At 40.1% G+C, this 14,965-nt stretch overlaps 1 protein-coding gene and 1 long non-coding RNA gene across 2 annotated transcripts in view; both read left to right on the top strand.

Annotated features, from left to right (window-relative positions):
- The window catches only part of LOC115748840 (disease resistance protein RPV1-like), a 41,376-nt gene extending 38,287 nt beyond the window's left edge, over positions 1 to 3,089 (top strand). The window contains exon 5 of the mRNA XM_048278131.1: positions 2,466 to 3,089. Coding sequence (XP_048134088.1) covers positions 2,466 to 3,089 — 624 coding nt within the window. The remainder of the gene's footprint in view (positions 1 to 2,465) is intronic.
- On the top strand, positions 445 to 1,825 carry LOC125314767. The gene is made up of 2 exons (XR_007198200.1): positions 445 to 1,382; positions 1,669 to 1,825. It is a non-coding gene; the product is annotated as an uncharacterized LOC125314767 (long non-coding RNA).
- Positions 3,090 to 14,965: the final 11,876 nt, after the last annotated feature.

Here is a 14,965-nt window from a genome sequence, read left to right as displayed (position 1 = left end):
TCTTTTGTTCTAATTAGCAAGATGTAGTGATCAAGTACCGTACTTTGACAGTCGCATAATTGTTTGAATGCTGCACAAGGTTTGAGCATCTGCCTAGCATGTCCGTAAATTTACTCTTCCCGAGAATGCAGTGTGGAATGTTCCGTTTGCGGTTGCACTTCTTGTTGCATTCCATGGCTTCCACAGATCGCTATCAATTCCTAATGCCATAGGTTGCGGCTCGTCTCTTCTAACGTACTTTCTACTTTGCCTTGGGCTTCTTGTCATTTTCTTCTTTAGGCACGAAGGACAACTAATCAAAGAGATTATTACCAAGGTTTTAAGTGAGCTGAAGAAGGCTTATTTGGTGGTAGTGACTTCTTGGTTGGTGTTGATGATAGTGTGAAAGAAGTTCCGGGGATGATAGGCACCGAGATTGACGATGCAAAGATCGTGAGAATCCATGGAATGAGTGGCATCGAAAAATCTACTCTTGCCAAAGCAGTTTACAACAATCTTTCTCGGGACTTTGATAACTGTTGTTTTCTTGCTGATGTTAGAGAAACTTCACATTCAAAAGGAATCTGAGTGTTTGCGGGCTCGACTAATCTCAAACCTCTCGAAACAGGGACACCCAAGTATCAATTCCAAGGACAAGGGAATAATGACCATAGAAGAGATATTTTCAACTAAGAAAGTTCTTATTCTTCTAGATGATGTTGATGAAAAGGATCAATTGACTGCACTTTTAGGGAGGCGAGGTTGCTTTGGTCCAGGAAGTCGGATACTTATAACAACAAGAAATATAAATGTTCCACGTGCATTCCAAGTAAAATTGACTTATTTAGTTGGTGGTTTGGATCCCGATAGATCCATTCAACTATTTAGCAAGCATGTTTTCAGAAGAGATCACCCTCGAATTGAGAAGATGGAACAATCTAGAGAAATTGTGAGGATAGCCGAAGGTCTTCCATTGATTCTAGAGGTTATGAGTTCAACTTTATCAATATGTGGACAAAAAGAAGAAATCCGGGATGATTACTTGGTGAGATGGAAAAAAGGTCATATCAAGGGAATTGGAAGTAAGTTGATGATAAGTTATAACGCACTAGATTCTAGTCAAGGATAAATATTTCTTGATATAGCTTGCCTTTTCGATGGATATGAAAAGAATACGGTAATATACATATGGAAAGACTGTGGCTTATGCCTAATAGAAGGTCTTGAAGTTCTTTAGTTGATGTCATTGATAAAAATTGGAGAAGGTAATAAGTTGCGGATGCACAATCAACTCAAATATCTCGGTAGAGAAATTGTTTCTCAAGAAAGTGGGGGGCGAATTAAATAAGCAAACTAGGCTATGGAATCATAAGCACGCATTGGAGATATTACTGAGCGAGAAGGTAAATCTTGGATCCCATTTCGTTTGTGTTCTAGAATTCACATTTTAGTAATGTGGGGCACTCTCCCCCTCAGTGAAAACAATCACAATTATATCAACATATTTTAAAAATTCCACGTATTTTAAAACATTTCATAAAGTGTTAATTTTCAAATGTGAAAATCACCTCTCGAAATTGGTCTATAAGAATGATGAGAGCGAACTTATTATATTTAGATACGCCCAATTATCTATTAATTGACTAATTGCATCCTTCTTTCATAAATTCTTCTTGTTTGCTCAATTAGAGAAATGCAAAGCTTGAAGCCCTCAATTTGAAGTTTGAGAAATGGTCAAAGTATCGTTTCACTCTTGAAGGATTTGCGGCTCTTCCAAATCTAAGATTCCTTCATGTGGATAGCGCTTCCCTCTCTTGTGATATAGTTGAGCGTTTTTTATCCCAAGCCACTCTTCTTTGGCATAACAAGTCCATGATCACGACGCCTACGGATTTTTCACTGACCGAGAACCAACTCCTTCCCAATTTAAGATGCCTCTCTTGGCATTATTTTCCTTGGCGAATACTCAAGCTAAGCAATTTTTCGTTGACAAATCTGGTCATTCTTGATTTTTCAAGGAGTACAATTACTCACGATTGGGGTGGATGGAGACATATTAAGGTACCCTCAGCTTTAGAGAAGTCTTCATATTAGTGTGTACATTATCTTCATTTAACATATTTACCGACACTTATCTTGTTGATGTTACGAAAAGCTAAGAAATTAAAAGTTGTTGACCTTTCGGAGTGTTGGCACTTGATTAGGACTCCCGATTTCTCCGGGCTCCCGATGTTGGAGAGATTGATTCTCACAAGATGTTACGAATTGACCGAAGTCGACTCGTCATTCGGTCAGCTAAAGCGCTTGGTTTTCTTGAACTTGCAGCGTTGTGTGAGTCTTTATTATCCGCCAAAAGAGCTGGGTGGATTGCCATCTCTCACGTAACTTGTCCTTGATGATTCCGGTATACGAGAAATTCTTGATTGTTTTGGTCGAGAATCTCGGAAAATCCTCATGTTGAGATTTCACCATCAGCCAAAGGAGGGGATTCATTCAATGGTTTAACTTTGCTGGTGACGCTTTCATTGGCTGGGACAAATGTTGGACACATACGTGACTCCATTGTGGCGCCGACAAATCTCCAAAGCTTATCTTTGACTATGGGCCGTCCATTGCAAAGGCTTCCACACTCCATTACAAAATTACGATGGTTGACCGAGCTGGATCTAATCTATGCTGGAATCACCGAGCTACCGGAGTCTATGGAAAGTCCGGAGAATCTAAAAATATTGAAGTTGACGAGTATATCAGCCCTCCCAAAGCTTCGAGAAAGCTTGATTTCTCCGGCAATCGTATCTCATGTACCAATGGCCGATCCCGATCTTTCCAACTTGATCAATCCGAAACTACTGTTGCTCATCACCACAAAGCCTAAGATCTCCGGCCCATCTGAATTGGCGGAAGTTCCCATGCTTTGGTGGATCGGGAGATTATCCAAATTGGAAGTTTTGACCCCGGCTCACCAAAGCATTACTAGCCTACCTCCCGAATTAGGAGCGCTTCCTCACTGGAAGACTCTTCACTCTTCGAGATGCCTTGCTTTGAAATGCATTCCGCTGATTCCCTCGAGTGTCACCAAGCTTCTTTTTGGAATGATATCTCAAGTTTGAAGAACCTATCAGAATTCTTTGTCTTTGACTCACCAGCAGAGGATCTCTATGGGCGTGAACTTTCGTAAAGTCTGGTGGAATGGATTAAAAGGGCATAAGGACATTCCAAGTGTCAATATTTGTGTACGGCGCTCACTTTAGTACCAATAATTTTTTTTTTATCACTTAAGTGCTAAATTAGAGAAAAAAATATCACTTTAGTCCCAACAGCAAGAAATTCCGGTGACCTCGCCAGAGTTGGCACTTAAATAATCATTTTTTTAAAAAATGGCACTTAAGTGATCCAAAAAACGATCACTTTAATGCTAAATCGGAAAAAAAAAATCACTTTAGTGCCAATTCCGGCGATTTCACCGAAGTTGGCACCGAAATAACCGTTTTTAAAAAAAGTTGGCACTTAAGTAATCCAAAAAAAAAATATTGGCACTAAAGTGTGCGTCGTACACAAATATTGGCACTCTTAATGTCCTTTTGCTGGATTAAAAGCAAGGACTCGTGGAACGCTGTATGGACATTTGCGAATATGGTGTCCGAACAGCACGGAATAGAAAGGGGTCTCTTTGTTGAATGGTTCTATACTCATCAGAATTAAAAGGTACAATCGTGTCCACGAGCTTTTCCCACATTTCTTACAATTTCCGCAAACAATTCACATGTCTTCGAGAAAGTAGGAATACAATTGATGATCTTCTCACAAGATTAGGGCAGAAAGAGATTGAGGATACTCATAAAGCCGTCACGGCCACTCTTTTTCTTTTTCTCTCTATTCGCTATTTTGCGTTTCTTTTTTCCTACTCTTGATGGCTACTACCTATAAATCGCTAATATAAGAGGTATAGCTTTTAACCTAGAAGCAAAAGAGAAAAGGATAAAAGACAAAAAAGCCCTTACTAAAATATTTTGGCTTGACATGCCAACATCCCATGCTACTTACTTCTTCTACGTGTTGAGCATTACCAAGCATAAAGTTTGATTCGGTTGCTGAGGCTCGATTTTTTCAGGTCATCACATTACAGTTTGGTCTTGGAGCTCTCGATTTTTTTATCTTGTAACAGGATTGCTCCCCTGCTTATTTGTTTTTTACAAGTATCAAGTTCTGTTGTTCTACGTGTTTTTTACAAGTATCAAGCTCCGTTGTTCAAGAAATCAGAATACTCATCTCTTGCCTAGTATGGGCATAAGCAGGATTCTCACACTGCTCTTCAGCTTCATCTCATGGATAGAGCTCCTAGTGCCTGAGCTTGTGAACTTCATCTTGTAACAGGATTGCCCCCCTCCTTTTTGTGTTTTTCACCAGATAAAATCTTAGTCATCGAAGGAAAAAAAGAAAGAAAGATAATGTCTGGTTACAAGATGTCATGATGAGGGGCTCACTTATCTGAATCTGATGTTGTCTAGCTCGATTCTTTCTTTGATTATGTCTTGCTTCTCCCCAAATCTCAATCTTTCTTTATCTTCTAGTCTCTGTGTGTTTATACGCGCCGTATTTTCTTTTGACAATAGTATTGTCTAAAATCTATTTTGCTTTGTAGTGAGAATTCAAATTTGCTTGCAGTTATTGCCATGGTATCTGAGGCTGTTTTAGACTTAGAGCAAAGGGGCGGATTTGCATGCCGATCTAGAATGACTTTTTAACAAGAGTAACATGAATTCTCTGTGGTTGAAGAAAAAAGGAGTTCCCAGTGATTATCTCCCGACTTGAATTGCAGCAGCTGATTTGTCATTGATATTAGAAAGTTGTTCAAATGCTGCAAATATATTGTCCTCGGGATTCGAAAGCGATCGAGAATCAAGATTATGGAAGTAAAATGAAGCTACGGGCTTTCACTGTTGTGCGGTTGTGGGGAAGCCGTGCCAAACATGGTCCGAGTGTGCATGTCTTTCGAAACTCTGATGGTAAAACAAGAAGCTAATGGTGATGGAGGGAGAGATTGTTTGTTCTGATGTGAATGTGCTTCCAGGAAAGCGGATTTTTCAGGCAACCTAAGAGCGCCCTTTGTGGTTGGGTTTTATGGTAGGCTTATGTCGACAACTAAATGGTCACGCACTCCGGACACATGGCAATACTTTATGTGTATACTCTCAAACACATGCAAGATAGCCAACCTATATATCTTGGTCATATCATTAAATCGATAAACTCAGACATAAATTATCGAGGATCTCAGCTAGTTTCTTTTCCTAGTCTTCAAAAAGGAAAAAAGAAAAAGAAAAAAAGAAAGTATATCCTAGTTTCAACATCGAGCAAACATATAATCAACAAATCTTCTCCTTAAATAATCATGAAGACAAATAGATCTAGATAAATTTCACATATGCTCAAGATATCTACAAAACATAAGATGAGACAGTCCCAGTTTAGCGGCGGAGATCTGATATTGCCCAAAAGTTGACTTTGTTGACTGTTCCTTTCTTTCCACCTGCATGATTTCCGCATCATCCACTGTCACAACAACTTCGCCATTACGTGTATTTTATTATTGGAGGGACCTCGCCCTTTTGTGCCAACGAATCCCATCCTTCGTTCGTGAAAGTGAACCACTGTGAAGGTCTTTGCAGATCGCTTCTTGCTATGCTAGTCGGAATGCTTTCAGCCTTTCCAGACCGGGGTGAAGCTTCCCTTGCTTTATCGAGACGCCCGAGATGACCCATAAAAGTGGGCAAAAGCTAGTGTGAAATTGGGTCGCGGGCCGCGCTCACGTTCCAGCTTTGTCGAGTCATTTAATTTTTAAATTGAGGATTTGGACGGGTTTAGGAAACAGTTCATTGCATGATTGCGCATATTCCAAATTATATTCTGCTCATGATTGCGCATATTCCTAATCGTTGTTCTGGTCTTCTTCCAATTTTCTTTGGTGGGGAAAGTCTGCCCGCCATTTTACGAAAGGGAGGCTCTATCGATTGCCATGACCATCTCGAACTTATTCTGCTTCGCCATTCTGATTTTTTCTTACACTGAACCATCTTTAAAGCTGGTAAATAATTTCAATCCGTTGGCCGTATAATATAATTATGCATGAGCTGTACGTCCAGAGAAAAAGGGAGTGCTCATTCTTATCTTATCATGCCTTGCCCGTTCTAGGGTCTTTGGAAACCCGACTGATTTTCATGTCGTTTAGTGTACGTGACTTGTTTAAATTACCGACAGCGAGTCGTGACCTTCGCATATTAGGTTAAGAACCTTTTTGCGCTTCTATGCGACCTTCCACATGGACGCGCACGGACCGAGCAGCCATGACCTTTGAGCAAAGCAAACCATTGAATCAGAAGAATCAAACTTCACCAAACCTCCTTTACCAAAAAAAAAAAAAAAATACCTTCACCAAAACTGTTAAATTATGCCTCGAATTTCGAGCCTTCGTATGAAACCGATTTCGAATTGACTGATGCAAATCAGAATTATAAATCAGATCTTTTGCTTTTGAAGAATTGCTACTATGGTGTTATCAAAGACCTGCTGTGGATGTCACTCCAAAAGTCAAGGTGGGCCCAGGTCAAAATTTCTTCGTCAGACTTGGTTTGGCCGAAAAAGAATAATAAAATAAAATAAAATAAAGCAAGTGGGGCCAATGAGGTTTTAGAGGAAAGAAAATACAAAATAAATCAAAGGTTTGTATTTTAGGTTTCTTTTCTCTGGATGAAAATAGTATGTACACAAAAAGTTCATCAACGAGCCGCTCGAAGAAGAACGTTATGCATAGAGGACAGTGAACGTACCAGACGTTCTTGAGTTCAGATGTACAAAGTGCTTCATACACAGACGAGGATTTTGTGCTTGTGAGTTTTATTATATCTAGTTGAGTTGTTTTATACGTAAACACTTCGGGTTTTGGTATAATCTAGATGCGGGAAACACGAGTGTGTTGAGCGATTGTAATTCTGATTATCCAATTATAGTGGATTATTTATGCTAGCTTTCCCATGGATGTAGGTACCAATATTCAAATCGAACCACATAATCTCTAGTGTCCTTTATCGTTCCTCATTAATTTTTATGTGCTTTTGTATTGACTTATTTTCAAGATCATGATTAGTTTTCGTGCTATATTACAACAATTGGTATCAGAGCTTTGATCAAATATTATGAATTGTGATTTAGGGCTTTTGCTTGTCCGATAATTATCCGGGTATCCTGTAATTGCAATTATGTCTAGAGTGAAAACTGAAATTGAGAAGTTCAACGGGAGGAACAACTTTGGGTTGTGGAGCCTCGAGATGGAGGCATTATTGATAACTCAAAGTTTAGTAGAAATATTGGAAGGCAAGGCTGAGTTACCCGAAACGATGACGGATGTTGAAAAGAATGTGGTAATGAGGAAAGCAAGATGTTTAACCTTGTTGAATATATCGGATGGAGTATTAATAGAGGTAGGTGATGAGAAGGATACCGCAACATTGTGGGTAAAACTTCGGGCGCCCTATGTAATGAAAGGTTTGAACAATCATTTATATATGTTGAAGATAATGTTTCAGTTTAGATATACTAAAGGCATGTCTATCAAAACTCACCTAAATGAAATTAATAAACTCATGATAGATTTGAAGAACGTTGATAAGGCACTTGATGATGAAGAACAAGGCATGATATTGTTAGCTTCTTTACCAAAGTCATGGGAGCACTTAACTGATTCACTATTGCAAAGGCGTACCACAATTACCTTGAAAGAGGTAAAGTCCCCCCTTATTTTCTAAGGAGTGGTAGAGAAAGTTGCGAAATGACAGTCTGGTGCGGAATGTAGGGCGAGGACTAGTGATTCGAGGTAGAGAACAAAAGCGAGGGTCTAGTAGCAGCAGAGGCAAAAGTAGATCTAAATCGCTCCATAAAAAGTTCAAAGGATGCGTGAAGTGCTTTGAGTGTCACGAGGAAAGGCGCATCGGGAGAGATTATCCTAAGTTGAGAAATAAAGGTGATAAACAAAAAGCCACAAGCAATGTGGCGAACATTGATGAGGAGAGCACTGGTGATGGAGAGTCTATCTTGTGTGTGATTACAAGTTCGTCAAGAGACGAATAGATGCTAGATTCAGGGTGTTCTTATCATATGATGCATCAAATGAACTAATTTACTACTTACCAGGATGCAAATTGTGGTAAAGTTCTGTTGGTGAATAATGTAGCCTGCAAGGTTGTGGGGATAGGAATAGTTCAAATTCGGATGCACGATGGCATGATGTGCACATTAATAGACAAGGCATGTGCCGGAGCTCAAGAAGAATCTTATTTCTCTAGGGACGCTTAATGATATCGAATATAGGTACATCGCTGAAGGTGGAGTACCGAAGATCTCTCGAGGTACCATGATAGTGATGAAAGGGAAGAAAGTGAGTTCTCTCTATCATCCGGTAGGAGAGACCGTGACAAAAGCTGCTATAGTTTCATCAAATAAGTCAGATTCTGATTTAACTTAGTTATGGCATATGCACTTGGGGCACATGAGTAAAGCGGTATGACGTTCTTTGAGTGATAGATGGTTGTTAAAGGGTCAGAAAATAAGTAAATTAGACTTATGTGAGCACTGCATCTTTGGAAAACAGTGTAGGATTAAGTTTACTACAGGTATTCATTCGATCAAGCAACCGGTAGAATATATTCATTCGGACGTATATTGCCAGGCTCTAGTTCCTTCGAAATGAGGTACCCGATACATGCTGACTTTTATCGATGACTATTCTAGGAAGGTCCGGGCTATTTTTTAAAGCACAAATCTAATGTGTTTGATTGATTCAAGAAATTTAAGGCATTGGTTGAAAAGCAGTCAAATGAACATATCAAGTGCCGGAGAACCGATAACGGCATGGAGCTTTGTGGAAAAGATTTTACCGAGTTCTGTATGAGAGAAGGGATTGTGAGACATCGCACAAGACCTGAAATACTATAGCAGAACGGTATAGTAGAACGGAAGAATAGAACTTTACTTAAGCGGGCTCGGAGTATGCTTTCTCATGCTGGCATAGGCAATGAATTTTGGGCCGAAGTAGTGAACATGGCCTATTATCCGATTAACCGATCTCCATCATCTGCTATTGAGTGGAAGACTCCAAAGGAAGTATGGTTGGGGAAATCAATTGATTATTCCAGATTACGAGTACTTGGATGTCTTATGTATGCTCATGCGAATGATGGTAAGCTTGAGCCGAGGTCGAAGAAGTGCATATTTTTGGGTTATGCACATGGGGTGAAATGCTACCGATTGTGGTACATCGATCCTAGATCACCCGATTTTCTAATCAGCAAAGATATAATCTTCGACGAGACTGCATTGCTTCGATAGAGGAGTCCTAAAATACTACTAGCAAAGCGGACAAATCATGGTGTTAGTAGTGCCGTGAAGCTTCAGGTGGAGACTCAGGAGACCTTGAAGGTAACAGATATTGAGACTGCAGATAAGTCCGTAGTTCCCGAAGTTGATGATACTAAACAATCGATACAGCCGCAACATAGTATAGTCGTAGATAGATAGAGAAGGTAAATTAAATCACCCGGTATGTTATGGTTATACAGATATTACTTATGTTTTGACCGTAGGTGATAAGGTGGATATGAATGAGCCTTCGTCTTGCTCCGAGGCGATAGCTAGTTCTGAGTCGTCGAGTGGCTCGGTGCTATGAGTGAAGAGATGGAATCACTTCATCAAAATTAGACATGGGAGCTAGTTAAAGTACTCAAGAGCAAGAAGATTGTTGGAAGTAAATAGGTCTACAAACGAAAAGAGAGCATTCTTGGTATTGAGGCAGCGAGATATAATGCGAAACTTGTTGCGAAGGGGTATATCCAGTGGAAGGGCATTGACTATAATGAGGTGCTTGCTCCTATGATAAGACATACTTTTTATTCATGTTTTACTTGTTTTAGTTGCTACACAGGATCTCGAGTTGGAGCGACTTGATGTAAAAACGACGTTTCTTCATGGTGAGTTGGAGGAGCAAATTTACATGAGGCGGCTAGAGGAATTTTCTATTTCGGGTAAGGAAGACCATGTTTGCTTGTTAAAGAAATCTTTGTATGGGCTAAAACAGTCTCTTAGGCGGTGGCACAAGCGTTTTGATGCTTTCATGGCTAATCAAGACTATTCAAAAAGTCGAGTGGATAGCTGTGTTTACTTTAGGAGATTGGAGGATATCTGCTATTAAATGTTGATGATATGATGATAGCAGCTAAGAATGTGTCCGATATTGATGTGCTGAAGAAGCAGTTGAGTACCGAGTTTGAGATGAAAGATTTAGGTGCTGCAAAGAAAATTTTGGGTATGGAGATTTTACATGACAGGATTATAGGATTATTACATCTGTCTCAAAAGAAATATATCGAGAAGATTGTAGTACATTTTAATATGCAATCAACGAAGTCTATGAATACACTTTTACCGAAGCACTTTAAACTTTTAGTTAGGTTATCACCGCAGAGTGAGCGGGAGGAGGAGTATATGTCCCGTGTTCCTTATTTTAGTGTCATGGGTAGTGTTATGTATGTGTCGCGACCCTCTCTCGAAAATGCCGGCGAGGTGAGGTGAGGTGAACGAGCCACGCTTCCGACCCGGTTGGTAGTAGATCTTGGCGTGCGAGTTCCTCCCGAGACCCATTACTCGAATCCCGATGTGAAGACGATTTTTGATATTGGGGATCGACCTTAGTGTGGTCGGGTGACATGTGCATAGTGTACATGCATATGGAGTCGCCACTGATTAATTTTTAGAGGGTATGATTGGGAATCCTATCGAGCGGTCGGGAGGAACCGTTCGATTCTACGAGAACCAGAGAAGTGGGTTCGAGGACTTGGTTATGTCGAGATTTATATCGACGCCCTTTCGATTATTGAAGTTGAGTGATTTTCTAATCTAATGATTCATGCAGATGAAATTTAGGGCAAAGTAGGCTCTAATGATCTAAGGTATCATGCGGATGGGAATTTGCTAATCTATCAGTCACAATCAAGAATATGAAAGCGCAATCAAGATATTCGCAATCAAATCAATCAATCAATCAAGTAGGGCACACCTAACATGGCCCTATCGGCCCATAGAAAAGTCCTATTCAAGTTCGGGGTGATTCGAAAAATTTTTGGGGCGAAAGGCCTAGAAGGGTAAAATGGTCATTTTGAAGGTTCGAGACCCAAAAACCACAAAATAGGGTCGAGCCAGTTGAATGTGGCCATTTCCCATTTTTTGTGATTTTCTAGAATTTTTTAGAATTTTTCTAATTTTTTGGATTTTTTTATTTTTTCTAAAAATACGAAATTTATTCTGATCAATGTACATCAACCCTCGGAACCACAAAAATTCTCGATCCAGACTATAAGAGTCCCGAATCGACCTAAACATTTTTTAGAAATTTTTTGGGAAAATCCGGGAATTTTTATGAAATTTAATGAATTTTTTTGGATTTTTTAGAAAATTTTTATGAATTTTTATCTATTTTTTATTAATATTTTCAGACCGGGTCAACTCGGTCAACGCCCGGTCAACCCGACCCAGACTTGGCTTAGACCCGCTCAACACTAAAGTTGCGACGTATCCTATTTATCTAATTTTTTTCAATTTTTCAAAAACTATTTCCTAATATTCAAAAATACAGAAAATGAATGGGTGGCCAGGATCAATCTTTAAAACGATCTTAGCCATCGACTATCCTAGATCAAAACGACGCCGCTTCTCACAATGAACGAATGGTCGGGACTAAACCTAGATTCGATCTCGGCCGTTCGTTCCCTCTCAAGCCTAAAACGACGACGCATCTGTCCCGGACACAAAACGACGCCGCATCGCTCCTAAATGAACGGTCACAATTCAAAATTAGATCTAATCCGGGCCGTTCATTCCCTTTAGCTATAAAACGATGACGCATTAGCCCTTCGACCCCAAACGACGTCGCTCACTCGCTTACATAAACGGCGCCGTATCCATATTTTTTATTTTCTAACTAATAAACGAATTATGTAAAACCTAATCGGACGGTCGAGAATTGAACTAGCCTAATTATCTCATCCGTCGATCTAATCCTACTCAGCCAGCTCGCTCAACGGACGAGCCGACTCGGCTCTGGGCTGGACCAATCACAGCCTGCCACCTCGGACGTTGACCCGCCGACCGAGCCACGTCGGGTTCGTCCGCAACCTCGCGACGACGACGCAATGGACGGCCGAGACTTCCCGGCGAGATCCGACAGTGAAACCTCGGCCGATCGACCTCAGACCGGTGCCAATCGACTCGTCTAAACATACAGATCAACATATCTAAAAATCATGCGAGTTCATTGGCTAAATCACGATTATCGCACTATGCACAGGCCGGCATCTCAAGATTCAATCACGCGATAGAGAGCATAACTATTCAATTCGAGCTTGAGAAACATTCAAATCATGATCAGAATACTTACCTCGAGCTCCGATTGAGCTCGCAAAGGCTAGAAATGCCCGGCCGAAGTTCGACCGGATCACGATCGGGTGAAGGCTCGATTCATGGTGATCGCGCGAAATCAATGCAAAACAGGAATGCAGATGTGCTCGGTGATGTTCCGAAAGCAAAACGCACACATTAATTGCGATAATCATGTTCGCGGAGATGTGATGCCATGAGTGCACAGTAGAATGATTCGAAACTCGACTCACCTATTCTGGATGTTGTAGGCTAATCAAAGTGCTGAGATCGCTTCTTGGAGGTGTAGGCGAGCTTCTGGAAGTGGCGACGCAACTTGAGGTGGCCCGAATCGATCGGCTAAGCGGCTCTCAATCCGAGCTCTGGCGAGCAGCAATGGCGACCACCGGACCTTCTCACTTTACTTTTTCTCTCTTTCTCTCCCTTTTCAGTTACTCGGCGAGCACGAATAAGCCGCTCCCTTGATTCGCGAAGCTTCTCAGCCTTTTATACCTGTTTTGAAATTTGGCGCGTCGGGCGAGCTTCGCCGACCTTCCTTCGCACGTGCTCGAGCGAGTGAAGAGGTCCAAACGGCATCGAGGACGGAATGCAATTCCGTTCAATTTCGTTTGGCACTCCGGCGATTGCAAATCAAGCACGAATTTGGTCAATTCTGTGAAAGTTGACTTTCTCGAGCCACCGTAGCTTTGATCGCTTCGCCGGTGCTCCTCCGGCGACCATTGGTCTTGAGTTTGGGTTCAATCGACGCGTATTGACACGAGGAACAAAACGCCCGGGTTAATTGATTCAATTATCATCAATTGTCCAATCAATTTGCTCGTCAAAATCAATCCAGTGATCGTTCATTCACGCAGACGTTCTGAGGAGGAAGACAACACTATTTGGACCGGTTCAACCGGTCCGACCGGCTGTCGGATCGGTGCGAACAGGTTCAGACTTAGAATTTTCAAAATTAATCAAAATCCGTGAGGAATTTTTACAATTAAATCTCAAAATTGAACTTAGGGGCCTAAATATTATCTAGAAATGTGATTTTGCCCAAAAGTTCTCATTAATTTTTATAAAAACCCCAAATTTTTTTAAAATTGCAAATGGGGGAAAGGCTCAATTGGATGCCCAAATGACCAAATTGGATCAAATTACCCATGCCAATCGATTCAAAACATATGAAAACCTTAGGGGTAATCCAATTTTGCCATGAAAGTCCCTGGATTAAAAGTAATTTCAGAAATTGAAAATCCCAGGGACTAAATTGCAAAGATTTTGGGGATTTTTGCCCAATTCGTGCAATTCGTGCAAGTAAGGGTGAAATTGATCAAATTGAAGTTGCAAAGGACTGAAATTGAATGTCTTGACTCAAGATGTGCAAAAATTGCAAATAAAAAGACTCGAATTGTATTTTTTGTGCGAATTCAATTCTCGGCGTTGTGAAGAAACACACGAAATTGAACTCGATTTTTTATTTTTCTTGAGGTCAATATGAAGATGGAATTAAAATAAAAATATGGGACATTTTTCTATATTTTTGTGACCTCGGGAAGTATTTTTTTTATGAATTTTATTATATTTTCCTATTTTCTGAAAATATTAAAAAATGTGAAAAATATGAAAAATATTTTTTTGCTCAAAAATGGTTCCTTATGCTTGGCCAAGGCTACTAAACTTGATTTTTCAATTTTTTGATTTTTTATGAATTTACGTGAATTTTTGTGGAATAAAACTAAAAGTCACTTGATCAAAAGTCAGGTGTCAACAATTGCCCCTCTTTGAAAGTAATCTTGGTTAGAGGTTGCTTTCAAAGACAAGGTGACACTTGAATCTTTAATCGACTCAACTGGGGAAAAATTTAAGAAAAGAAATCTCAACATTCAATTATCCTACCTTTGCCGTTAAAGCTCGAAATTCTATGGAGAAATTACTTGAGCTCATTTTTTATGTGAGAGAGAAATGAGGAGAGAGAGATTTACTTGTAGCTCACCTGTCGGTGGTTTGAAGATTGTTGGTCGGAGGTTGATAGGACGAGTGTATATAATTACCTTTGAGCACTTTGTGAGATACCTTTAAAGATCGGCGTCCGTCCGATGCTAAGTGCCTTTTGCGGCGGTTTGAAGGTTAAAAGGAAGGGTTAACGCCGTAATATGGGATTTAACCAGAAAGATTCAAAAAGGAAGGAAATTGGCTATCCCGTAGGAATGAATTCACCGATTAAAAAACAACTAGCTATCATGTTGGAAGGAATTCACCGTTTAAAACGGAGATTGGCTATCCTGTAAGAAGGAATTCACCGTTTAAAATGAGATTGGCTATCCTGTAAGAAGGAATTCACTATTTAAAATGAGATTGTCTATATTGTAAAAAGGAATTCACCGTTTAAAATGAGATTGGCTATCCCGTAAGAAGGAATTCACCGTTTAAAATGAGATTGTCTATATTGTAAAAAGGAATTCACCGTTTAAAATGAGATTGGCTATCCCGTAAGAAGGAATTCACCGTTTAAAATGAGATT

Source organism: Rhodamnia argentea, chromosome 4 (assembly GCF_020921035.1).
Source record: "Rhodamnia argentea isolate NSW1041297 chromosome 4, ASM2092103v1, whole genome shotgun sequence".
NCBI classification, from domain to species: Eukaryota; Viridiplantae; Streptophyta; class Magnoliopsida; order Myrtales; family Myrtaceae; genus Rhodamnia; species Rhodamnia argentea.
Note: the sequence above shows the minus strand (reverse complement) of the source record. Positions and strands in the feature narration are given on the sequence as shown.